Below are 27,372 nucleotides of genomic sequence, written 5' to 3' on the forward strand. Positions count from 1 at the left end.
GCGAGATGGTCGTTCCACTTCCGGTTGTGAGAATATTGCTTGTGACGAGGCAGACTGAGACGACGAAAAACTTGATATTGTCTCAACTTGCCTCCTCCAAAAGTCTCAATTTATTGTGTGCAAGACAACAACGAAACGAGACGACTACGACAAAATGTGGTCGTCTCCACGATTGCTTGACTTTTAGTGCCTAGTTACCCTTAAGGGAGACTAACGTTACCTAGATACTTAAAGTCAAGCAATCGTGGGTCGTCTCAGTATCAATTTTTGTACGATTTTTAGCCAGATTTTCAGTGTGATAAGAGGATTTTTAGTCTCAATTAGAGTAATTTAATAGTCATAATTAATTAACCGAATAATAATAATGCTCCCTAACGAAACCACTTGTCCGAAATCGGTTTCAAAATGTTCACCCTCATCAACTACGCCGAAACCATCCTCCATTCCGATCTCCTCCCCTCGGCGAATTGGTCCCATTGTTTCTCCTCAGTTTTCACCCCCTGAAGATGCGTCGCCACCATCCCCCGTGAAATCGAATCCCTGGGCGAGTGCGAATCTTCCTCCCTTGGCGTCACAGCAAGTGCCCCTCCTCCAAAACAGGATCGTCCACCTGACCGCGATTCTCGACAGGGTTCGCACCGACCTGGAAAGGAAGCAGGTCGTGCATGACAGAGACATGCGATTTGTTCGAAATCTCCTCTACACCTTAAACGTGAAAGGGTACACTTCAATAACGGACCAGAACGGGATGGTGGTCGACCTGGCGAACTGCAAGGGCGAATATCTCCTCGAGATGAAGGGCGGTTGTCGGTCAGTCGACGACTCGTCACAACAGAAACCAAGAGTTAAACGGATCTGGGGGAACGAGTTTTATTACAAGGCGATCATTGGAAATCAGGAGAAGGCGATTCAAACCTTGGCACAGCAGTTGGCAGAAACTCACGCAAAAGTATATATGTAGAATTTTTTATAAATCAAATTTTGAACGATTTTCAAAATTTTGAAAATTTTTGTTTTTTAGAATTTAGTAATTCCACCGAAAGAGGAAGAATCCCCTCCCACCAGAGTGACCGTGTCATCGATGACAAATCCTTCTCCTTCTGAATCATCAGATCTCGCTGAAATCACGACTCTCCTCGAAACAACGTGTTCCCGTCATCCCGACGTGTTCTACGCGTTGAGAAATTCCCACGAGGTGGGTCCACAGGATGAAAGTATGTATCCAGGAAAATGTTATGTAATGGCAGATGTGACAAATTTTTGTGACACATCTTTTACTCCAGCAGGCGGAGGAGGAGAAAAAGAGGACAACAAATCGTCCCCGAAATCTCCACGGACAATTTCCCTGAGTGAGAGTGGGATCGTGGAAAAAATCTTGGACAGATGTAAAAGTCGAATTCCCGTCGTTGTGAAATGTGGATCTTCTGATTCTACTCAAGTTGGTGAGACGACGACGACGACTGATTGGAGTAATTGTGGAGGAGAAGAGGGTGATATCGGAGTCAGTCCCCGGCCTAGTTTCACGACCCCGACGCCACCCGCTCCCCCACCGAAAAGTGGTAACGTTTCCTCTTCCAGTGATGATTCCTCTGGTCCCAACGGCCCAACGGCGTCTTCTCCTTCTTCGATTGAGCTTCTCGACTTTGAAAAGTTTATTGGAGCAGCGGTACTCCAACTTCGGGGACAGAGAACGATTTCTATCCAGCAGCCAACAACCCCGCCGAGGTTGGAAGAATCAACTTTTGAACAGATTTTTTTTACACGAGAGACAATCTACGATTTCTGACTTGTGATGACGACGCGATGAATCGAAGTGTTTTTGATCTCAATTATTTATTTAGGAGCATCAGTGCCGGTGGGAAAGTTTGTTCGAGTGGGGAACAAGACGGTGGAGAAGACGTGACCATTACTACTGGTCGAAAATCGCCAAGAAATAGTGATCCGGACAATTTGAATATTCCTTTGAAGAAGAAAAATCGTAATATTTCCAAGTCGGCCAAGATTGATGCCAAACTTTTAAGAACGAATCAACCAATTGCTTCCACTGGACCACAAAACAGGCTCTGTTTACTACTTCCTACCATCCAACCAAGCGATAATAATAAGGTTGTGACGACAAAATCAACTTCCGGTGGTTCTTTAGAGAATTGTGAGAATATAAAAGCCTTATTTCCGATCCCGACCCTTGTCCCGACAACGACAAAGAGAACAACGAAGACAAGGCCACGTTCGGACAATGCAAGTAGTGGTTCTGGCAGGACGACGAGATCTCAACCTGCTGCCAATTCTAGCAATAATAATAGACCGATCAGCCCACTTGGTAATACGATTATGTTCGCGACGGCAATCACCCCAATCCCACAGCAACAATGTCGACCTAAAGAAAAGTCGTCATCGTCACCAATTCTTGCAGTATTGTCCCCATCACCGCGAGGAGGAGGTGGAGGACATCCATCTCCCATCGTGACCACCCGACCAGTGGTCAACAAAAAACAGCAGATGCGATGCAAGTCGAGCTATAACAATCGACCCTCCGACCGTTTATCACCACTCCCACTTGCGACGAGAAGTCAGGACGATGGGATAGCGATTTATTCTTCGTACCAATTGACGGCGCAACGACCTCGTTCAGCGGATGGAGGTGGGGTCGACTTGACGACACGGCCGGGAATGAGTTGTCCCTACTGTTTGCAGGAGTTTGATAAGAACATGTCCCCCATGGAGGTGCGGACTCATTTGGAGAAACATGTGGCGCAAAGGTGATGATAATTTATATGGGAGAATGAGAATTAATCTCAATATTTTGTTATTTCGTCGATTTTGTCTCAATCTACCTCGCTTTAATAATAAAGACTGTAGCAAATAAATAACTTAAGTTATGACGCAATTAATTAAGAATTTGCAAGCACTCAGCAGAGGTCTGCTATGTATAATAAAATGAAAGTTGATGAAACACAAAGGACACAAGGAAACAATAAAGACTTATCAGCACTTATCTTTTTTCCCGTCATATGCATGAAGGAATATGTATGAGACTAAAAGCTGCGAGAGGCCGACTACTCAAATTTTCTCCGGTAACTGCCTATACTCGCATCTGTTTAATTCGACATAAATAAAATTGCAACAAATTATTATAGACGTGGAATTTAGTAAAACAGCCTATTTTTGAAAGCAATTTAAAAACATCGTTTTTTAGAGGAAGATGTTAAAGAGTAACACACGGGGCAACACACGGGGATTTTGAATCTGAAAGTTTTACTAAATTATCCGGCTCCTAATATTTATTTGGTATATAAAGTGAAAGCAAAGTTGTGTAGCGATATTCTGGTCACACTTTCACTTTAAATATTAATTTCAACTTCCCCTGAAGATCAATCAAGTCAAGATGAGTGGGTGAGCAACTTTTAATTGTTAATTAGCTGTAATTAAATTATTGTATCTACATTTTGTAGCATTTATTTATTGGGAGAGCATTCTTCATGTTGTATAAGAGAAAGAGAAAGTGTTAATTGTGCGTGTACAATTTGCACGCCGAATACAAAAATTTGGCGTTTCAAGACAAAATATTGAGACCAATAGATTAAAAATGTATGCATCTATACGCGATTGCTGGACATTACTACATTAAAATTAAAGGAACTTTCACCGCTACTTAAATGTATCATCTTTAATTCATTAGAAAACAAGCCTCATGTCTAAAACGAATCGCATATTAAATTAATAATACGACAAATGATCATAAGATTGGTCTATTTGGGATCAATTTTACCCTTACCTTTTTAGCACAAAACCCCTACTCGATCGTTATCTCATAATTTAATTTCTCGCAATTAGTTAATTAATTCTTTGTTTTATGCTGGAAAGATAATATCCCACCACGAACCCGGTAGATCATTCTCTATTAATAATAAATATCCGCGTGTCCTGTCAAACCGAGATGGATGGATGGCATGCCGCCGTTATGAAATTAATACAACATTTATCTCCCACCACATATAACGATAAGCACATAATATTTACCATCCATCCACTACTTCATCATCATCAACATCGCTGATAAGTACACACACTCTCTCGTCCCAGGCGTAATTGGGCTGCTGGTACATAAAATAATTGGCTAAACTTCCATAATGTCAAACTAGTTGAAAATTCCAATTCCCTTTCCCGGCCCCATCATCATTCCCAAGTTTCGTGACCAATGTCCATTACGAATAACAATAGACCTCCAGTCCAGGAGCAGCAGTCGTGTCGTCCTTATCATCTCTTGTCATTTATTTCTCTCCCCTCGTTACTTTTACTCAAGTTAAATATTCTTCTTTGGTCGGTCTCCTCATATTTATCGAGTTCAGTTTAGTGTCGTAACTCCATTTTCATTTCGTAACACTTTGTCTGTATTTTTGCCGGGTCAAGTACATCTGTAGGCATGAATTTACATACGTAACGTAGATATGTACTTACCACTGGAATGATATCCCCATAAAAAAAGAGGCTCTTCTTTTACGAGAGAAATGTATAAAAAAAATAAAATAGTAAAAAAAAGACTCATGATGCTTTCTCCCCTCTATTCTTGTTGTTTCGTGTTGTGTCTGTTTTTCCATCTAATCTATCTTATCTGTTTGGTTTGGTTGTTGTGTGTGTGTCCCATTCTTTACTAGGTTTGCGTGGGAATGGGAATTTCGTGCCGGAGCTAATTGAAGATTGAGGAGATTCGGATTGGTTTCGTTAAAAGTGCGAGTTGTTCTTGCCATGAGGTATGTAGTAGAGAGAGGAGAAAGTGGAAATAGTGATAATTTATCCTTCCCTTCCGCCCCACCAAACCAAGTAGGCGGATGGACACTCTGTTCTGTCCTACGAGGGAAAATGCCTAGGTAAAAGTCGGCCTGTGTAGGAACACACAAAGTGGAAAAACAGCGATTTGTTTGTTTGTAAAGTGAAAGAAGTGAGAAGTTTCTCATCGCATGTATGTGATTTGTACGAATGTATGACCATTGTAGGACTGAGATTTTTTTTGGAAAAGTTCCAATTTTACTGACTGGGGGAAAATAACAGAGAGAAAGCAATCATTCAACGATTTATTTAACAAATGGGGCTTTCATGTAGGTAATCACTCAATCATCGCGTGGTGTCGTTGTCCTCGTAAAATAATGGAGATTCGTAGGAAGGAATGAATGTTATTTATGACCCAGCGAGTGGCGACGTTTTTAATTGAAATGCGAGCCTGAAATCATCATCATATTCATATTTAGTCATTTTGTTGGAACAAACAACTTCTCTCACTCAAGTCATAAATAGTTTTCCTTTGTTTTACATACACACTCTTCGAGCGATGTAAGTGGGATGAAATCCTTGCGAAATTAGGTTTTAGTGTAGAGTTTGAGAGACCTAATTTGATTATGAATAAAAGATTTAACGAGTCTTGCACACCCACTTTCTCTCCTCGTGAGATGGACCCCATCGTTTCGCCTTGGTAAATATACATAAATGCTGTCTGACAACAGGAAATAATCTGGAGCACGATACGATGGAATGAAGAGCAACGTGTATTAAGTTGGCTTAAGTGATGTAGTAGGAACTGATTGAAGATTCAAATTTCGAAATTATGGGTGTATCTGGCCCAACACGACGGAGAAAAGATTGGTAGATATGTGTTTTGCCAGCTAAATTAGTTTCCTCTGCCGACCAAGTTCATAAATCTCGCGTGCTTTAAAGGCTTAACCAACCCCCGTGAAATAATCCCAATTCTCTAAACACACAACAAAGCACGGAGGAGGAGCAGTCGTGGATGGGAAAGTCTCACCAGGACCGCTTTTACTTTGTAGTTCTTCTTCTTCTTCGTAAATGCGAATGGAAGCACTTGAATCTCAAAAGTAGACCCGTGTTGTTTTGTTGTCGAGTTGACGTGTCAGAGACGCGACCACATCACATAATAACAAAACCTCACCTAAACGACGACGAGGTGAGGTCCGTCGAATTGTTTTAGATGAGATGGATTTTATTTGTATGTATGTATTTGTTCTGCATGACGGGAAAGAGGATGATGATGATACCCGGTTAGTTTTTGGGGTGAGAGACACACACAGGTTCGTTATCCTTGGCTGATTTTGTCTCTGCGTGTGTGTGATCCTTCCTTATTTCGAGACCTTTTATTGGACCCATTTTTCAAAAAGGATTGGATTTCCTTCCGGGATTTGGATTTTGGATTTTTTTCTCCCTTTACCTACAGGATGTGGTCAGGAGGGGTTTATTTAAGGAGGGAATTTTTATAACTAGTTTGTCCCCCGGATTGAAAAGACCAGGGATGAAAGAATTTTTTTTGTCCTTGTTGGTTTTTTGTCGTCGTGATTTTGAGGATTTGTGAGTGTGTTGGAGAGTCACATATAAAGTGGCCAAGTGGGATTCATATTCCTTTATCGGATAGATTTTGTCTTTTTGCTTTGCCTTTGGTGCGATATGATTATTAGAGAAATAATGCGGAGAGGATTTCTATATTTCATGTGAGGCGAGGAGGAGGACGGAATACAGATATTCTATTTAGAAGAGTAAAGTGAAAGTGAAAACCAATTTGAGATAAAAAGCTGAGCGGACGCTTTTTAGCTGTTAGTGTCACTGGACATTGTCTTTTCTGCTGGAAAGCAAAGTGTGGATGGTGGTGGTGGCTTCCTGGTTTAGGATACGATCCGATATCCCTTAATGCGTCCAGTGACCGGATATTGTTCCCGGGTTTAACTTATCGGAATTTGTAGGTTGTCACTACTTTTTAGTCTCAGATATGAGTGCAGGGAAGAAGAAGGCTGTGTTTGTTCTCCAAGAAAATGTTAGAGTGGAAGTAATTTGAAGTCATTTCCGGTCAATGTCAATAATAAATTGTGAGATGAGAATTTATTAAATTTTGTGAAAGTATGACGAGTTTCTGGCATTATATTCTCGTAATTTGAAATCATTTCCTGTCTGCTTGTGCGAATTGTGGCGAATGAATTGACCATTTTTGCCAACCTTTTGTGTACCTACGTTGTGTGTCTGCTGCTGGAGGGAATATCTGTAAGTCGTCATAAGAGTGGATTGTCCCCACTACTCTAATCTGTCGGATTTCTGTATAAAAAAAGTAAAATCGGGATGACAGGTATAAAAGCAAGTCTGTCCTCCTGCCTCCACTTTACTTTCTCTTCTCCTCCACTACTTACTGCCTTGTTAGTCCGTTAGCGTAAAGAAAGTTGTCGTCCTTGTCTTGTGCTTCACCCGAGGTGGTGATCTCATCCATCCATTTCTGTAGCTGCTGCTCTCTTCCATTGTGTCGTGATGGGAGGGAGACTTTCACTCGAAATCAGACCGTGTTAGTGGAATGCTCAAGAAGAAGGAGCAGAAGCCCCGGTGGATCTGCTACTACCCGGGTTTTCTATTCCTAGACTTTGGTGGGAGCAGAGCCTCTGGCCCTTTCCTACTTATCTTTGCCCTCTCTCCACTACCCGGCTGCCACTTGATGTTGATACACAAGTCGGGCCAGAAGCTTCTTCTTCTCGTCCCTCTTAAGAAGAAACTTTCTCATTTGGGTGGCTCAAGTTCCTGTGGGTTGGGTACCCATCCTTCTTCGAGTGAGTTTTTGGAACAAGTCGTTCCACGTCACGTTTCCACATTGTCACTGTCGCATCGAAGATCGAGATATTATTCATAAGTAGTTCTGCTTGTGGTGGGTGACGAGGTGGTGGTGGTGGAGATTTGTGGTGAAAAAAAATACTGTTTTCCTGGCACTCACCCTTGCAAAAAAATAAGGCTCTAATTTGACTCTTAAGAAAATTTTTGAACATGGAATTTGGTGTGAGGAGGAGGATGACGTGAAGTGACGATAAGATTGTTTTTCTTGCACAATAAGGACGGAGGAAGGTAGAGAGGAATGTGAGACTGTTTTGCACCTTGGTGCTAATTTCTACATCAACAGTGTGCACTTTTTGCCTGAATTCTCTCATGAAGTTGAAGCCATGTCTGAATTGGAAGTGGTTGGTGTGAATTAACATCATCGCTCAGGAGAGGTGACGCTTATCTGTAAAGAAACGATGACGAGACTGATGTGGTCATGATGATGACGATTACGTACGGGGCATAGTGAGAAATTCAAATTTTTCGAAAAAAATGAGGATACGAGGACGTTCCTCCACGTTATACTCGCTGTATTCCCCCTCACTTTGTGCACGTAGCCGCCGGTTAACCGTGGTCAAGTCGTCGAAGTGGTCACAATTATTAGCGCGGATTAGATTTATGCCGCTTCGGAGGTTCCGACTTTCCCTGACTTTCCTCCTCTTGCTGTTTCTCTACTTGTGGAAAAGTTCCGGACTTGGGGAAAATCTTGCTCCGATGTCCTTAACCGGATCACAATCAAATTATGACGACGGGAATTCTCGTGATATCAGCACCATATCAAATTTAATACCACCGGCCAACAACACTTTGCCTCCTTATTATTCAAATGTCCAGCCTTTTGTCGAGTCATCATCACCCATTTTCTCGCTCAAGAAAGAAGAAAGTAAGAGTGCCAAAAAGCGAGAAGAAGAACCGGATTTCGAGATTTCTCAACTTTTTATGTCCAACCGAGAAGGTTTACGGCTGGGGGTCGACGACGAATACTACGACGATGACGACGATGAGAGCCCAATCTTCTTTATTTATCCGCATCAACATCGAAATGAGGAGGACGGAGAGAGAAAAACTTATGAACTCCAGCTGACCCTCAATCGTCTCCGCGACTTAAGAAGAGAAGAAGAACAAGAAAGTGAGAACTTTTCGGGGACAGGATTTGTGGGATTTTCTCCCACTGTGAAACGGGACAATTGCTGCAAAGCGAGGCAGAAAACGCCGTGGTGGTGTGTGTAACCTAACCGAAACCCGCACTGTGTATGTGAGCGAGGGGTGAAAGTTGTTTGCCGGCTCTTTTACTTGATCCCGATTCCTAAATGTGACTCAAATTCGGAAGAAGAGTTTCGATACTTTGGCGATATTTTGTTATTAAGTGACCATTTGGGAGCATTTTGGATTCTCCGTTACACGGCAACTTTCCCTATTCAATTGACCAAATTGCTCCTTTTGTGTTTTTTTTCTTGAGATGAAATATAATGTGTTGTTCGTAATCTGCGGCGGGTTGCCTGCAGCCAGGGTCACGATTCTGCAACTTATTGGGTGGTCTGGTCATTTATCATGGAGGAATGGATGGCGGGGAGAGAAAGAGACTTGTGTGTGTGAGGGAAGAGAAAGTGATTTTATTCGAAAGAGAAAGTGCAAATCATCAATTTACTCACAGATTTCGTAATAAGGGTGACAAACAAATAGTTTTGCGAGGATAATAATTTTACTTCTTTTATTGAATCTTTTATACATAAGTCACTTTAATCAATCATGTCGAGTTAATTTTACTAATAATCAGTAAATAAATCAATCATTATATAAGTAACTAAATTTAGCACGATGGAGAATATTTCTTTATCGTATTGGTATCTACTCGTATCTTGTCGTATTGGTAGCTTCTTTTCTGATCGTGTCGATTGTAGCATTTCACCTTAAAGAGAGCGTCTCCATGACAGTGTTTGGTCTAAACTGTCGACGGATTGCTCTCTTCGAGGTTAAAGCTCGTCCACCACGAAAAGTCCGGTCCATCCATTTCGAGATTAAGAAAATGTATGTGGTCGTGGTTCCTCACCCTTCATTTCATCACACCCACCACCACCACGAGCATCGTCTCATTTTCACACTTAAATGAGCAATAACCATAAAGAATAATTTGTCTCAGGTGGGCATCATCATCAGACACGGCGACAGAACAAAAGTCGTGTGGGAAGTATGTAGCGGTCCAGTCAGTTGATTAGAACACTTGTACTATAACTTTCACCGTCTCTTCTTCTTTCACCGTCCGTCCCCGACCGACCAAGTCCCAAGGGTCTTCTTCTAACTAAGTATTTCTCCGTAGGAGTAACTAATAACGAGGAACACGGTTTGAGAGCAGAAATTACCTTCACGATTTTCACTCGAAGCCAGCCAGGGTAGCAACTTTGTCATGTTTCTCCACTACCACGATTCTCATCCGGGTAAAGTGAAATATTTTTTGGGGTAGCTTTTTCATCCACCTCACCTCGCTCGGCTCGATCTACTGTGCAGTTTTAGTTGAGTGGATGAGATGAGACGAAAAGTTAGTTACTCTTAAGAAGAAATAGTATAGAAGAAGAGATGAATGTGTCCGTATTAGTGGAAAGATTAAGGAGAAAGAAATACCTCGTAAATTAATTTACCACACAATTTACAATTTCTTTCTTCCAGAGAAAATTTCGTAACTTTCACCAACTTTGGAAATCATGTTAAAAAAGATAAAAGTCAAAGAAGTAGATAAAATTTTGAGAGAAATTGAACCAAAAACTTGATCTCAATCTGCGAACACAGAAGAAACACACACACACAAAACCAAACCACCAAATCCGTGAGGTGAATAGAAAGATATTTAGATCTAAGCAAGGTGAGCCTGAGAGATGAAGTGGCAGAGAAGATGTAAAACTTAAAAGTCAAGTGATACTCGGTGTTAAAATGTGAGTGTTCTATTTGTACAAGGAATTTGGTATGATAATTTCCATTTGAAAGTTAAACTCTACACTTTACTCTGCATATGGATGGATGGATAAATTGTGTTGCTTGTCTGTCTGCCAAACCTGCCAGGCTTCTCTTATGTATGTATACTTGTGTTTTATTTTATTATGTAGTGCTGAATATTCGGAGAGAGAGAGAGCGAAGAGAGTGTAGGTGGAGAGCTGTTTCGAATTAATGTTGGCTCGATCACTGCCTCCCTGCCACTTATATATCGTCGCATCACGTGTCCCGGCATACTTAATCACCTTCACAATTATTACCCTGCTAAGTAATGCTACAAGTCATCAGAGAGGAGAGAGGAGAGTAGAATAATATGTGTCGTCTCGCCTGCGCCACTAACTAAATGTGCACAGCCTGCTTTTACCTAGAGGTAGAGGTGGATATTTATGTTCCAGCGTGGATGCATATGTATGCAAACCGGGGATGATGAGGATGGGATGGTTGGTATTGTTTTGGTATTGGGGGCTTAATTGGTTTCGTTGTTGACTTGAGGTTGGTGGTGGTGATAGGAGAGCAACAATAATGATGAAGTATTTTGTAAATCTTTAGACGAGTAGGAAATGTTGGGGATGAGAAAAGTGTGTATAATAATCACCTTGCCCATTAGCTTATTCATATTTAGTGTCGTATTAAACCCTTTAATTAGCCCATTAGAATGTATTTATCGATATCTTGCGGAACGGTAGTGGTAGCGTGTAACGGGAGGAAGTAATGAGAGAAGATTTTAGTGAATGACGTGTTGTCAATGTGATGTCCGGTCTTTGGTCTGATTGATTATTGATTAGTACTTACGCATGGCAAGATTTGGGGTGTGTGGTACAGATGTAAAGTAATTTAGTTTTATAGGAAGGTTTGCCCACTAAGGAAATGTTTTGGGGTTGCGTAACGTGTAAAATGGTTTAATTGTCGTCCTGCCTCTTGTACATATTTAGAAATGTGCATGCATATATTTCAATTCATCGTCATGATCCCAATCTCATGGTGAATGAAGTTATAGCTGGTGAAGATTCAAAATTTGTGGATGCCATGAATTTGCCGTAGGTACGCACAAGTAAGTATGTACGTTTTCATATGCAAGTAGGTACAGATATGTAGCGAAGGGGAGCAAAAGACTCATAATAACCATTGCTTTCCGAGGTGTTAATTACTTCAGGAAACAGTTCAAGTTGCACTCTGGCTTGGTCCTTGGTACGTAACGATCGAGTCGTGAATTACTTTCGAATTTTAGGATTTTAAGGATGGGATTCATCGGGAAAATTGCAAGCTCGAATAATTTTAGGAAACATATACGGAAAACTTTTTTTTCCCTACACCTCGACTAATAAAATGATACCTTTTCACCGAATGCCCACAACCCCGAGGGTATTCTTGTTCTTCTGCTGCTGATTAAATTAGAATGTTTGGGTGTAAGAGCGTTATTAATTTCTTATACGGCTCGCTTTTACGCAGGCGAAACTTTTATTATTTTCGCTCCGCTAAAAGTTTCTTGTGTGTGAGGAAATTAACGCTTCTTTTCTCCTCCTTCTTTGAGATATTCTTCGATAAATATTTTCCATGAAATTTTTGTGAAGCGTCCATTGCATTTCATTCTGTGAAACCATGTAGCAGATTGCTCATCCGGAAGAAGGTTGGCTGACTCATTCTGCATTTTGTTGACTCGGCAGCAGCAGCCAATTAGGTGGAAAATAAGAATGAAAATTGCGATTCAAATGAGAATGACAATTTGCTTATAAACGACTCACTCTGGACCTAAACAAACCAGTCGAGTCTCAAGAGATCCATCAAATCTTGAAGCAATATAAGTTGGCTCGATTTCGCTAGGTTTTTTCAAAGTCGTATTTTTTCTTGGAAATGTAAAATCTACATACAAATGGTGGTCCAAATTTGAACCGGAGAGAAAAAAGGGAGGATTGATTTTGTGCCGATTTTGTGCAGAATTTCGAAATGAGCAAGAATTTGAAAAATAATGATTTTGTGCAGAATTTCGAAATACATAATCTAGAATTTGAAAATGTTACACATATAATTTGCGGATCTGGTCTTTCTGATTCCGCAAATGAATTCAAAACCACCTGATTTACGATATGATCTCTCGTTTCATCCTGTACCCAAATTTGTCTGGTTTTTAGCTAGGTTTTATCTAAGGAGGGCAAAGGGTAGTTTGCTTTACTGAGTAATTTGTAACTCGACCAGCCGAAAAGCAATAGGATGGACGGAATGATGATGAAGGCCATTCCCATGCTAATTGCTCCTCATACAGAGAAACATAAATGCTAAACTAAAACGAACTCATTTATTATTACAATTTTGCTTCTTGTTCGTCTCCTCATAACCAAGCGAGGAGATCATCATAATACCAAAATGTGTTGGTTATTATGCATGCGTAACTTGGCCGACTTTCTCTACTCATCTTTTTCAACTATTGGTTTAGTTTATTAGTCACTGACAGAAAATAATTAGGAGTATTTTTCTACGTACAAGATATGGATGTACATAAGCACAGACCAAGAAATGAAATGGTGGACGATTTTATATTTGTTTCATTTTTTCTGTTTGCCTCGTTCCGCACATCGGAAGTTATGAATCACTTAGGCGCAGAATTGGTTGGTATACGTAAGATTGTGCTGCGGTGGTTCTCGTTCGTTCGTGCCGAAAAGTCATGACAGTTACAATTGTGTCCAGAGTATTAGCATCGAGATGATACGATTATTATGCTTATTACCCCATTTTGTTTCACTTCAACTTTCTTTCCCTCTCGGAAGATAGAAGTCTCTTATAAATATTATTCTTTTCTTGGTGGGGTCCTCATTTGAATGAGAAATCCATTTGTATCTCCTACGTACGTACGTAACATAGTCCGGTTTCGTACGTACGTAGTTGGTTGAATTTTTTAAACAGGACTTGCTTACTTATCATCATAGGAGGACTGAAAATGTAGCGGAGTGAAGTTCGCATGGTTGAGAATGATGATTCTTCTTGCGAGGAATAATTAGCATGTATAATTAGCCAAGTAAAAAAAGTATGGAGGAAGAAATGTCCTTTATGCTAAGAGTGATATTGCACCAGGCAAGAGAAAAAGTGGGATGGAAGATAACAGAAAATTGTGATGATGCGGTTAAGTATATGTATTTTTGTTGGAAAAGTAGGAAAGTCAGAGATTTTTTTTTGGCTTGGGGGTGTACCGTGTTTTGCATAAGTTTCCGATATGGAGGGGTTATCAGTTATTAAAAATGGAGAGAGATTGCTAGGTTAACGGCGCTCTTGCTTAATCTTGTAGCATTTTTGTGGGTTTTGTTCCATGTGAATCGGGTAACTTTAAGCTTTGTATTTATGTGAGATTATGAAATTCATGGTGTGTAGTTGGGCCGTATTTTTTGACAGTTTTCAAACCAATTATTGACAAAGTTTTAGATGTTGTAAGTAATTGTTCTGAAAACATAAGGTTTTAGAAGCCGTTTTTGGTCTTATATTTGTGACAAAACCGTACACGTCTCGTTTCCCGAGGCAGATTTATGAGAATTGGGCCTGCTTCTCATCTTTGATTGTGGTCGACATTACATATGCATGTATTTATCTACAATCCTGCGTTATTATCCTCTTGCCGAAGTTGAATTTGAATTTGGATCTCATATATGAAAATAAGAGTGAACATACACACATAGAGGAATACATAGCGTCACATCGTTTAAAGGGGAATTTGCCTTTTTTATCGTCTCCAACATATAAGATTCCGTATATTATTGCAACATGAGAAGTGAGTCGGACATGGCTGAGCATAATAATTCCCCATCCCGCAAAGATGTAAAGAATTGTGAAACAATACAAATTTATTTAATATGTAACATCCAGCCATCCAGATCAGATCGGAACCAATAATAACACAATAGATTTTTTTCCTGCATGCTCAAACTTTACAGAGATCGACTCATGTACACACATAGTTGCAGAATAATACCGCATTTTATTCCGCACGGCATAACGCAACGCAACTTGAGTAAACAGGGGAAGGAGGGAAAAAAGTGTTCTAAAATCCATAAAGCAGGCATTAAATGGATTTGTAAAATGTCTGTCACCCATCCACAGAGAGAAAAAAGTGGTAATGTTACTGTTATTACGAGCAGTGGTGCTTAGCTCGGTGGAAGAGCCACTTACTTACTTTACCACGTGGAGTGCTTTCCCCAGCCGTTATTATGGAGAGAAAAGTAAGAGTTGATGATTTGATCTGTTAAGAGGTTTCGCCGTGTTGACAGGTACAAATGACTTGGCCTCGCATTTCGGACATTTCAATCTCCACTGTTCCACTCCTAGAAAAAAAATCTCTACTTTCTCTCTTGGTTGTTGACTAGTTGTTGCGCCTTAATGCAATCAGAGATTGATTTGGAGAAGAATGCCCCAAAGTGTAAGGTTTCTCTCGGATTGGAATCTATTATCTGAAACGGAAAGCGTTTTGCACTTCGAGTCGAGATATATTTTTTGAATGTTTTCTCTTTTTTTTACAAAAGCTAATGGTTTTCTTTTTTATTGTTGGATAAAGATTTATATGTTTCTTTGCCACTTATATAAGTTGGTTGAGTTTGTTTATTTTTTTTCTGTATTTCAGACAACAACAGATTATGTATGGTGCCGTGGTGTGCGTGGAGGCCGAGGTGACGGGAGATGTCAAGATCGGGACGAAAACGATTATTCATCCGTGTGCTAAAATTATTGCAAAAAATGGGCCAATTCTTATCGGAGATTTTAACATTATCGAAGAGCTGACAACTATTATTAACTGGTTGGTGAAAGAAGAAGGAGAGAATTTGATGAATTGGGCTTGATTTATTAATTTATTTGCTTACGCTTTCACTTATAGGTCGACGGATACGATGGTGATCGGATCAAACAATGTGTTCGAAGTGGGTTCGACCGTATTGGCGAAATCTGTCGGAGATAATAACGTGTTTGAGACGAAATGTGAGTTGGTTGGTTTAGTTTTATGGGGTGAACTTTTCAATAAAATGGGATTTATTGGGGAGGAAATTGACTTTCTCTTCTCTTTTTTCTCAGGCTTTGTCGGTGAGGAGATCGTGGTGCCGAGCGGGTGTATGTTTGGGGCTGCGACGCGGGTTGGATCGACTACTCATAATAATAGTTCAACTACGACGAGTAGAGAGGACAAGGAACCAGGGGCAGAAAGTGGTGAAGAGATCGCGGAGACATCTCTGCCTGAAAATTCAGTCTTTTACGGGGTTCCTTGGAAGCACCGGATCGCTGGGGAGAAGCCGGCCGTATGTAGAATTATGGATTGAACAAGATTTTATGTTATAATATGGAATTAAAAGGATAATATGGGATTTATGTATAATTTCAGCCACAATTGTTACAAATTGACTTTCTCGCAAAAGTTTTACCAAATTATCATCACGTTTACACGATGAAGAAAGAAGCTCAAGAGGAGAATAAATAGAATAATTTTTATAATAAACCCGTTTTAAAATTCGTTACATAAATAATAGTATGTATGAAATGTGATATGAAGAGATTTGTGTAAATATAAACTAGGCAAATGTTTGAATTTATGTATGTATTACTCACATCTTCCTGTGTAGGTTAACTCACCTTGGTATGAATGTGTACATATGAATGTTTTTTAAAGTTCTTCTGTGTACTTGTGTATGTATGTATATTACATAATGGCACCTCTATTTGTATGTAATATAATAATAATAATGGAAAGTGGCGATGTTAAAGGTGACGCATTTATTAAATCCTGTTGATAATTGTTAGATAAGATAAGGGAGCAACATCCAGGTTTTGACATCACCTCGATTCAGCGTTTTTCGTTGTGTGTGGTGTGGAGCATCATATTTATGTCAGTTAGTCAGTCCTGCGTGACAATTTGAATAATGCAGAGTATGAGATTTTAATTTGTCCTCTGAGTTTTTCAATGGAGTAATCGAACTCCAGTTTTCTCAAAATGAGGATAAAAAATAGATATGATTTGTTATTCTGTGCTACAATAATTACTTCAATGTTATCTGTGGTCCTACTACTCGGATTATTTGACACAGTTTCGGGAAGTGCATTACCAGTAGCAGCAGTCGAGGATGGTAACAAGGAACCGGGGAAATTCCACAGTTGGGATGGGTAAGTTAGTTAATATTGTAATAATTTTCGTATAATGAAACATGTATCTGAATTTTTCATTGTATTTATTTTATTGCAGGCGATTTTACGACAACGTTGTCCACGATATGAAGAAGCGTACGGAGGAGACTATTCGAAAAGCTGAGGAAGAAAAGCATAAATTGACAACTTGGCAAATAGTTGGCATTGCGGTTGGAGGCTTTCTTCTGATATTTTTTATTTTCTGCTGTATCGGATATTGCTTGTGTGCCTGTGTGAGAGAAATGTTGTGCTGCGTCAAAAATTTGGTGTGTTGCTGTTGTGATGATTAAAATTAAATGTGTACAAGCAAATTGAACTGCAATCCGTAAAAATGCATCGATAAAAACTTTGTAAAATCGATAAAATTATTAGACTTGAGAATAAGGAGTTAAAGAAAGAATGAAATTTTAACGTAAGCTTTATATTTTGTACGTTTTCCGATTTGCAAATCACAACTTATGAATAAAATATTATCAACACCACAAAATCAACTTTTCATATCTATATGTTTCTGTTTTAAACTTTGTAATTTTGGAAAAATTTTACTTGTAATAATTTGTTAAATTGGTACGAAAATATGAACCAAAATTACGATTTCAGATTCATATTATTTAAATCTGCGAGAACAACACCTTTCCTACATTTAAATATACGAACATTCCAAAAATTCCACTATGGGAATTAACCAACCACATTTCTTTTCCCACTCGTACACCAATTTCATTAACCACAAGATAACTAAATTCCCCGTAAAATTTGACACAATATTTGATTTCCGTCTGTATCACCACTCTTTTTGTGTCCACGGGAGGACAAAAATATATAAAGTCATTATCATCTCGTCCCTTGTCATTTACTTATTGTCACGTGTTTGCACCTCCCGAGTGCGACACTTTTTCTTTCCATTCATCCATTAAACCAGACCAAACCAAACCAAACCACCAACGGCTCACATTTTCCAAACACAGCTTACTAAACATTTAATATGTGCCATTATACAAAAGTGAGTGACAATATATTCCCTTAACATATAGCTATTTAGTATCCAACATGGTATTATGTTTGCCTGAATAAATGAAATGATGGATGAACTGAAACCTGTAGAAGGAAAAGAAGTTGAGCCAGTAAAGTAAATAGTACAGACAGGTAAGAAATAAATTCTTGCAGACGAATATAAAGAAGTAGCGGCAGGACGATTGAAATTTCCTTTAATATGATACCATATCTGTCAATTATGTATTTTCGACTTTTGACCTCGTCCTCACGGTCATGAAGTCAAAATTATTGACGGTATTTAATTCGTGGTGAAATTTCCTTTAAAACGACACCTCACATGAAAAAATTAAGGCTAAACTTAATTTTGAACCACACTTCCTGAAGGTAGGGGGTGGTCCAATTACCCCAATGTCTAATTTGACCGAGAACTAAAAATTATAAGCACACTGGTGATAACCGCCTTTGATTATGTTGAGGCGTTCTGGAGATATCGTGCCCACAGTCGGACAGACGGACGGACAAAACGATCACAATAAGTAGCTGACACTACTTAAAGTATTCTGGTCTACGGGTGGAGATAGGAATAGTAGTTTCATCAGCAACAAAGGAGGACGACGAGGACGACGACAAGGGTGCATTTCCTCCCAAGAAGTGAGTCGGATGTGCAGTGGGCATCACGTTATCGAGAGGAAGTTACCGTTCCTCTCTTCAGGTGGAACATTACTACTTCATTCTTATTATTATGAGCTACTACCTTGATGATACCGCATTTATTTCTGGCAGAAATATGGAGCTTTATTTCTTACTTAGGGTTTGTTGGTAGAAGGTACATACACAATTCTGAGAATGGAATTGGTGGAAAAAATAGGGAAATAAGGAATTGTATAGTGTATTTAATTGATACTTGTCTTTGTGGTAGGATTTAATTAATGATGCACTTTATACATACACATGTAGTGTGTCAGGATATGGTTAATTTTAGAGGGATATTACAAATGGAAATGTCATTAATAATTACAAATACGTATTATCGCTCGTGCTCGTAAGGAAATACAGAAATATGGGCGTATGTAAATGGGATATAATTTTATCGTAAAATAAGTGGAAATTGAATTAAAATTGAATTTGTACAAATTTTGTTAAATACAGTAAAACTAAAACCTGATCGATTTTGGATAGCGGTGCAATCTGTATTAAATAGATTTGGCGATTACGAAATTTACCGAAATTGCAAACAGGCGATAAAATAACTCAATAACAATCAAATAATTATTATGGTTGCACCTCCATGCTACTAGACAATTTTTGGAAATATTCCGTTGCGTATTAAATTACAGACATTTGGGCAACGACTTTTTATTTTACTAACAATGTGGGTAATTGGAAAATTCCTAGTCTAGACAAGTGATCTTTGGCATAATAAAATATATAAAAGTTCTTCAATAAATACTAATGGAATTTCGGTTTGACATAAAAAAATCTTGTTGTTTCGCCACTTATGACCTAATCTACTACATTTAGAATAATACATAATTTATCTACAAAACTAATCCCCAAATATTTGTCAAAAGTCCTCATATAAATCAAGTTTGTAACTAAACCAATAAGAATCTCCGTACAAATTTTGCTACTAAAATTTTACCCGAAAAAGTAAAAATAACCCCTCGATGAATTATTATCACATCTCCTCTCCTGCATTTTTTGACATCATCTCTCTCTTTCTCGCACCGAAAGTGCATCGCTTCTCGTAATACGTTACATACATACCTTAGCACAGTATAATAAAATCTCTTCTGCTCGTAAAATAAGTAAGCATGCAGAATATGCAAGGTATAACATTGAGGCAAAACGAGACAGGTGGATGGATGGATGGATGGATCTTCTCTCTCTTGGGGGATGAATGGTTGGTTGGTTTCTCAACTTAGCAATAATAATGCCTTCTACTACTACCTACACAACCCTTTCCTTACTGGCATTATTGCACTGCATTGCATTAACTTACCTGCCTGCACTCACAGCAAAGGTAAACTTCCTTTGGCCCACATTATTGCCGCATTTGTTAGCCAGAGTCAGAACCGGGCGCACCACGACGACGAGGACGCTCTGCAGCATTTTCTTCTGTTCTCACGTGCAATAAGGGCTATTTTTAGTGACCGGACATAGTGAGAGGTACTTTAATAAGGACTTACCTTAACAAAGCCCTTGGACTTCCTGGAGACTGCAAGGAAAGTGACCCACTGACCGAATTGGGCAGCCACTAAAAGTACTCACAAGGGTCACTTCACTCAAGGTACGGTATTCCTTTATCTATAAGGAAAAGAAGAGTGATAAAAATAAATTTGTCAAAATTTTAATCGAAAAATTTCTCCTTTTCAGGATATACTTTTTGGAGGGAACAAAAAATTGTGAAAAAAAAGTGTGTAATGGCTTTGAATTCGGGGTGAGATATTTTTATCCGCCCAAAAAAGTGACCAAGCAATAATTTTTAAAAAGTGTTTTATTACTCGTACTGGAAGATAAATAAGATAAGAATAGTAGATAACTAAAGTAGGAAAAAGTGGTTATCCACCACCGATAAGTGACACGGGATAATAATAGAAAAAAATCAGAAAATAATGACACTATTGTCCAGTGCTGGGGGGAGAAGGGGTCCCCATTTTTTCAGTTTTCTTCTCTTTCACACACTTCTTCTCACTCAGATCTACTCAACTCTTGCGGATCCAAAGTTGCAAGGTAAGCTTTGAGGCTTAATTATTTTTTAACTTTAATTATTTCCATAATTTAATTAAACCAGTATCGAAAAAATTAGTAAACACATGCATCATATTTGTTCTTTCGATAAATACTTTATCCAACAACAACGGGATATAATTGTGACGGTGACGACGATGATGGTGATTGACTCGGTCGATTTGACCGGTTTGCATCGTGGTCTGGTCGTGGTCGTGGTGAAGGATTTGTTTGCCAGAAATTATAAAATTTTTTCGGGCACCTTAACATTGTTGTTTTGTTAATAAGTTTATTAGTTTTTCGTTATTAAGTAGTATTATTATTATTTGGCGTGCAAATCTCCTCCACGCCTTCTTAACCGTGATTAGATTAAGATTGGGGATGGAAATTGGAAATCACGACGATAAAATAAACAGGCAGACACGGTAATAAATAAGTAGCCAGCCACATATTATATTCGCCACGGATGAATGGAGGGTAGCTAAAAAATCTTAACTTGGATGGAATGCGCGTCCCACCCACCAGATTAGAAAAATTTAAAATGTTTGCAAATTTAAATGCATCGAGAGAGGGACACAGCTTGACATAGTAATAATCATCTATATGGTGATGATTATTGGTACGAAGTGCAAATAAGAGATGGATAATAGATGAGTGAGATGAGATAATGTAAAGTTAAGTGAGAGGTTTCACTTTTTAATTTTATTCCAATGATCCAATACAAATAAAGTGGATGAGATGAATAAAGTGGAGTCAAGCCAGGTCTCAACTCAAGAATGGAATTCATTTCATTTCATTTCCTATTTACTAAACGAGTAGAAAATCAGGATGAGATTTGGATTAATAATTTTTTAAGGTATGTATACGTATGTATTTAATGTTATTAAATGGCCCATTGAGCCGTGGCGAGATGATGCTAAATAAAATTGAAGAAATGCTTTCAACTTTGTCTCACTACTCATGAGGAAAAGTGATTTGTCACGAAATTATGGTATCGTCTTAAAGGATGATGATGACGATGACGATGTCGACGAGTGGTCATAAAACGAAATGAATTTATAGTTAGTTAGTTAGCCAGGTAGCCAAATGGAGTGAATAAATGTCAAAATGTGATGAGTTTGTTTCATTGCGAATTTGAATTGAAACAGGGTTGGGCTGGGTTTGGTTGGGTTGCTTGCTTCACTTTGAAATTAAATTGGGAGAGAGAGATTCAATATATTTTCGACATGTGGATATATTTATTTGTGTATGTAGACAGATGAACATGACCGTCCGTCCGTCCTTCTTCTCCTCCTCCCAATTTCCAAATCAATTCGCAATAGTACTTATACACATCTAATAAATGTAATGAGCAGTAAATAAGTAGTATTTTTTGAGGTAGGAAGATTATTGTGCTATTTATTATTATTAATGTTGGCACTTCGTCGTACATAATGACCACTACACAAAACAGTCATAATTATAATTATTATTTACGACTTTATGTCTATATCGAGACAAAATTAGTAATCTCGTAATAATTGGGACAATGACGAGTATGGATGGGATGCAAATAAATATTTTGACACTGCAAATATTTTGTAACAAGACGTTAGTCAGTGATGATGATCATCATCATGCACAACGTCGATTACCATCATTTTGAGAAGGAGGAAGGCTAACTAACTATGTGTCACAGCTCATACAAACAAATCAAGCTTGTCAATTTTCGAAATTTCCAAAAATGTCATCATGCCTATAAAATCGATCGATTCTTGGCCTCTGCTCTATGTTTAGGGAAACCTTTGCCAAAGATTACCTACGTAAAGGAGAGTAATTAGCATTGAGATTCCTCTCGCGCAAGATTACGACCCATGGTCATCACATTTTCGAGAACGAGAGTGAAGTCACTTTCTCCTAAAGTATTCCAAGATCGAGTCGGCTCTGCCATATCCCATCGTGAATATGAGCTTCATCTCGACATGAATCTCATACTATAACCAAGCCAATGTCCACCAGCAACGTTACCGTGATGAGCTCTAGATTAAGCGCAGCCTGTTCCTCACTAACTCTCATTTATTTATTATTACATTTATTTACTTCTTCTTCATATATCGATCCATTGTATTCTTCATTCATCCCTTAACTATACATACATCCACGCGAGCTAAAAGTTGTTTGTCCACTCGGTCCTCCATTCACTTCGAAAGAAAAAAGTAGATTCAAAATTAACTCGTGTTCTTGCCTGCTTAATGGCTCGTTTCTTTGGTCTGGTCTTGTTTCTGTGTCAGCAAGAGAGAGACGGACGAACGAAGATGACGATGAGAGTAACAAAGTCAACCTAGATTCGTTAACTTTGTATTAAGATTTGTATACATTTCATGCCCCGTCGTATTATATTTGTTGTGTTGTTCTTGGTAATGCTGGTGGCCTTACATGTGTGTATAAATCTTCAGGTGGGGTATTATATTGGATTGGATTTCGAGAAAGAAAGTGACAGTGGAAAAGCGCAGAAATTATTAATGCTACTAGATTGTAAATGAATTGATCGTCCATTGCACTCGGTTGGTTATGTATGTATATTAGTACATGATGCCAAAAGATTTATTAATTGTTTACCAGCCGTGGATTTAATCAAGGTAGGTAGGTTGGTTTGGTCAGCTTGGTTTGGTTTGGCGCAGGATTTTGAAACGTATGCAAATTTTAACTTTTAACTAATAACGCAACAAGGGACGACGATGGACGACGGACTACTTAAAGTCTTTTCGTTCTAAGGATGCAAATAAGTTTTGCCAACTTTCCTTTTCAATTATGATCAGAGAGAGAGAGAGACGTAAGAGAGGTGAATGAGACGAAGATGAATTTCATCAGATTTCTTATTCCTCTCCTTGGCTGGCATGCTCAAATCAAATCCATGTTAATGAAGAGGGGTGTAAATTATGCAGACATTGTCCATCTCCACCACGAATGGAGAGTGCAGGCTATCGATCATCTTCATTTCTTATTTTAATTGCCAATTGTTTGTTGCAAAAATTTCGTGTTTTTTTGTTTCACAAGGTGGGTAGGACGTAGGTAGGACTTTGTCGCGGTGGGTAGAAAGTAAAAATATATAGGATTTCTTGCAGACAAACAAATATATTAGTTACGACGAATTATCATCTCCGTCATTATTAATGGGTTGGTTAGCTCATTCGAGGCGTAATGAAATTAGCGAAGAATTTTTCTTTGCTGAGTGAGACGATGGATGCACTTCCCTGTTGACTTACATTTTAGACGTTATTTTGCAATAAGTAATATTCAAGTGAAGGTGACCAGAAGAGTGGAGAGCCAAATGTCACCCCAGTAAAAAGAGATACATACATGCGTAGGTATCCCCAGGTGAAGCAAGTCTCAGAAGATGTGACGCAATTTTGTGTAATGCAATTAAGAGGAGGACCTTATTGAGAGATCATAACAAAACACGCGTAAAATGGGACAGAACTAGTAATCCAAAAATGTATTGGATTTTTATGTAGTCATTTTTTTTCTTGGGCCAATATCACGCAATAAATTCGTCATTACTTCGTTGAGCAAGAAGAGGTATTTATTTTCCATTCATTTCAACTAAACAAATTGTAGCAGGTAGGAGAGAGATATTTTATTCATGACTGACAAGGTAGGGATGCATATTTATGTATGTATGCAGTTATTTCGAGAGGTGTGTGCATAAGGAAATCAATACCCAATAACAACTTGGCTTATTTTGGATGCAAATAGGTTACGGATGTGTAAAACGAGATACATACAAAAGTTTGACCAAAAACCAAACCAACCTTTTCAGACATAATATAACTTGTCCTCTTAAACACTTACTTGCACTTTTAAATAATTTCAAGTCCATTTAATCACCAGGTCTTCGCGTCCACTAATAAATAAGCGATGACGACGAGTACGACGTCGACGACGTGCATGAAGAAGAGAGAGTGGAATTTGGTCAGGTTTTGTACACTTTGCTTGGGACTTTAGGTGTCCATCGTAAGTAAACTGGCTACTTCGTCGGTGGGCATACTTTAACTATTTATTATCTACCTTAAGCTGATGGTGAATGAGTGAATGAATGTACAGAATTTAGAATTTTTTGCTAAAGTGAATCGAAAAGTTTACATGCATACATTCTCAGCCGTGGTGTCCTAAAGTATTTCATTATCAGAGAGTAGTGACTTTATAAAAAATAAGTCTTGTTTTTTTGGGTGAGTGAATAACCAGCCAAATTTTTGGGATCCCCTTCACTCTTGAAAATTCCAAATGCCAAAAAAAATCTACGCAATGAAATGCAACTCAATCAATGTTTAAAATATGTATTCCGTACATATTTTGATTAGGTTTTGTTACGGGTAAAAACGTAACAGGAATACTAAAACGTGTGTATGTAATGTACGCATTTTTTACTATTTCTTACACCCCTTGATCCATCACGTTGGGAGTTCTTCTGGCTCCCACAAAGAATTCAATTATTTTGGAGAAGAATGAAATGAAATGAACGGAAAAAATTGGAAGGAGGAAGAACGATAACGCGTCCATATTTCAAATCCTATAGGTTTTGTTGGGTTAGTTAGTTTGTAGTTTAGTAGTGAAAAATGAAATGGACATGTGAGCAATTCTTCTTCATTTTTCATCTTCTTCTTCTCCCAGAGGAAATTGAATTGCAGTGCAGTTTTTACATATCTACGATTAGTTGGGCAATGGAGCAGCGTGTATGTAATGATATGTGTGGATACATATGTGCATAGTAATAATACCACTTTTTTCCTCCATGGATGTAATGCATTTCATGTCTCGCACTTTAATATAAAAGTCCGAAAGTACAGATACACGTTTTAAATGAGGATTTTCTTCTCCTTATTCCTGTTTTTCTTCGTGTGTGTGATGTGAAATGGGTGCATTTTTAACGTCATTAAAAACTTGTAAGGTGCAAAATGCACCAATTTTGAGAGGAGGAGGTGTCACCTTTTTTGCACGAAAAGGACTTATTGATACTGGGTCAACAAGGTTAATTCAAGGTTTGATTCAAATCTGGTGTGTGGTCAGGTCGGGCTAGTTTATGTACTAGTAAGCCCGAGGAGGTGACGGGGTTAAATCTGGTAAAAAATATGTAATTAATGAGACAAGTAAACTCTCAGATTGTGATCGGTTTCTCTTAATCAGATCAAAATAATCGGGTATGCAGTATCACATCACGTCATCCATCATACTACGCATTAGGATTTATTAGACAGGTATAAAGTCATTCATCAGATATGTAATTGTAACGGGATGGATGGCCAAGTTAAAAAAAATGTTAAAATTTTGCCAAATATTTTTTTTACAAAATCCATCAGATCCACGAAATGAAATTGGAATGATTCAATCTACCTTAATTTTTTTTTCGAGGTGAGGAAAGTCCACAAAATGTTTATGTATGTATTATTTAATAAAATGATAAAAAAGATGGGTCGGTCGGGTGTCTTGTCTCTCGATCCATTATTTCTTGGCCAATCCAATAATAACAAGTTTTACAATATCTTCTTCTTCTTCTCCTCCTTGTTTTGTGTCGTGATGATCTCAAAAAACTTCTTCTCAGAAGGACAAGTTTTCCGCAAATTGTTACTTGTTTTACTTCATCACCACATTATTACTCCATCGCGCTAAGAGATGTGTTATGTTATTAAATTACGTTATGCACACAGGAATGATATTGCATTTCTTCACATCAGTCTGTCAGAGAAGAGTTGTTTAATAAGTTGTGACTGGCTGACTGACTGGATGGGATTTGACAGTAAACAAGATTCTGTCATTTGCACATTTTCGTGTCCATCCCATCCCAGGAAATGATGAGCATGTGATGTGAGTGAAGAAATATTTTGCACTTGTCGTGCAGTGATTGCTGCACTGCACTTTTGTGGTTGGTTGGCAGTCGGATTTCATTTCTTTGCAATAATTGGCAAATGAGCAGGTAATAGAAGACACAATGTGAGGCGATAGGATCATGCCTTCACCCGTATCGAGTTACTTAGTTATTGTATTGTTTTGCTCATTGTTAACGTGGTGGTGACCACTGTATTGCATTTCATTGTATCTGGTAGTCAGCACTCCTCAGATAACAAACTTTTCTTGATCATTCCCGTTGTTTGTGGAACCGGCTTTAGTACTGATATTTCAGCAGATTTTGGGAATGATTTATGTACGCACTCCGTTTCTGCCAATGTAATAGTAATGATGACCAGGTTCCTTCTTACCTTGATGACACGATCATCTAAATATTTCCCAGATCTTGGCGATCCATTGTCACTGGGAAATAATCTCAAGGCAGATTCGATCTGATCTGTGGTGAGGAATAACAACAACAACAAGATACATACATTTCCACACAATAATGTACAAGAAATGGGTCTCATCTCATTTAAAAAACACCGTTACAGACAGTAGTGGTGAGTCGGGGTTTGCATTAATTAGCAATAAATAATAATAGCAGCAGCACCAAGGAATAGACGCCATACGTACAAAGGCGATAATAAGTTAGCACACATCTCTATACGACAACGACCTTATTGTGCTAAAAAATCCGCAAAAATTTACCTCATCACTTTTTTTGCCAGGATTCAATTTCTCTCTGGGAAAATGCAACTACACACATTCTTTAGTATGACGTAATAAAATCATTAATTTCTGCCCGATTGGTTTCGAACAATGTTGCATTTCTATTAAAAACAACGTAACCACAGCGGGATAGTGACAACATCGATAGATATTATTGCACGTCAATCGTCACCGTCAATCTTACTGTAAAAATGGATGAAGATGTCAAACCAAACCAAACCAAAGCACGTCTTATTCCCAGTTATATTTATTTTCTTAACTTTTTCCATATGTCTACTTATAATGTCA

The 27,372-nt window shown here is 38.5% G+C and overlaps 3 protein-coding genes and 1 long non-coding RNA gene across 6 annotated transcripts in view; 3 read left to right on the plus strand and 1 right to left on the minus strand.

Moving 5' to 3' along the window:
• The first annotated feature begins 78 nt into the window (after positions 1–78).
• On the plus strand, positions 79–2,938 carry LOC118435308. 2 transcript variants are annotated; one of them, XM_035851166.1, is made up of 4 exons: positions 79–949; positions 1,022–1,214; positions 1,284–1,725; positions 1,842–2,938. In XM_035851166.1, the coding sequence occupies exons 1-4, from the start codon at positions 365–367 to the stop codon at positions 2,761–2,763; spliced, it is 2,142 nt and encodes a 713-aa protein (XP_035707059.1). In that variant the 5' UTR covers positions 79–364; the 3' UTR covers positions 2,764–2,938. The 2 variants fall into 2 exon arrangements, with proteins under 2 accessions (XP_035707059.1, XP_035707060.1); XM_035851167.1 differs by having other exon boundaries at positions 1,287–1,725.
• A 120-nt stretch (positions 2,939–3,058) lies between these two features.
• LOC110848864 (dynactin subunit 6) lies at positions 3,059–17,255 on the plus strand. Its single transcript, XM_022096201.2, has 6 exons — positions 3,059–3,393; positions 15,218–15,391; positions 15,470–15,570; positions 15,664–15,884; positions 15,968–16,743; positions 16,823–17,255. The coding sequence occupies exons 1-5, from the start codon at positions 3,386–3,388 to the stop codon at positions 16,061–16,063; spliced, it is 600 nt and encodes a 199-aa protein (XP_021951893.1). The 5' UTR covers positions 3,059–3,385; the 3' UTR covers positions 16,064–16,743; positions 16,823–17,255.
• Positions 9,316–11,330, minus strand: LOC118435309. Its single transcript, XR_004834678.1, has 2 exons — positions 9,993–11,330; positions 9,316–9,931 (listed from the first exon to the last, which is right to left on the minus strand). It is a non-coding gene; the product is annotated as an uncharacterized LOC118435309 (long non-coding RNA).
• A 2,505-nt stretch (positions 17,256–19,760) lies between the features above and the next one.
• Positions 19,761–27,372, plus strand: part of LOC110849005 (mucin-17) — a 46,351-nt gene continuing 38,739 nt past the window's right edge. The window contains exons 1-2 of one of the 2 annotated variants that reach the window (XM_035851365.1): positions 19,761–20,050; positions 20,137–20,493. In XM_035851365.1, coding sequence (XP_035707258.1) covers positions 20,376–20,493 — 118 coding nt within the window. In that variant the 5' untranslated portion in view covers positions 19,761–20,050; positions 20,137–20,375. The remainder of the gene's footprint in view (positions 20,051–20,136; positions 20,494–27,372) is intronic. The other variant, XM_035851366.1, reaches the window with a different exon arrangement.

Source organism: Folsomia candida, unplaced genomic scaffold, assembly GCF_002217175.1.
Source record: "Folsomia candida strain VU population unplaced genomic scaffold, ASM221717v1 Fcan01_Sc004, whole genome shotgun sequence".
Taxonomy (NCBI): Eukaryota; Metazoa; Arthropoda; class Collembola; order Entomobryomorpha; family Isotomidae; genus Folsomia; species Folsomia candida.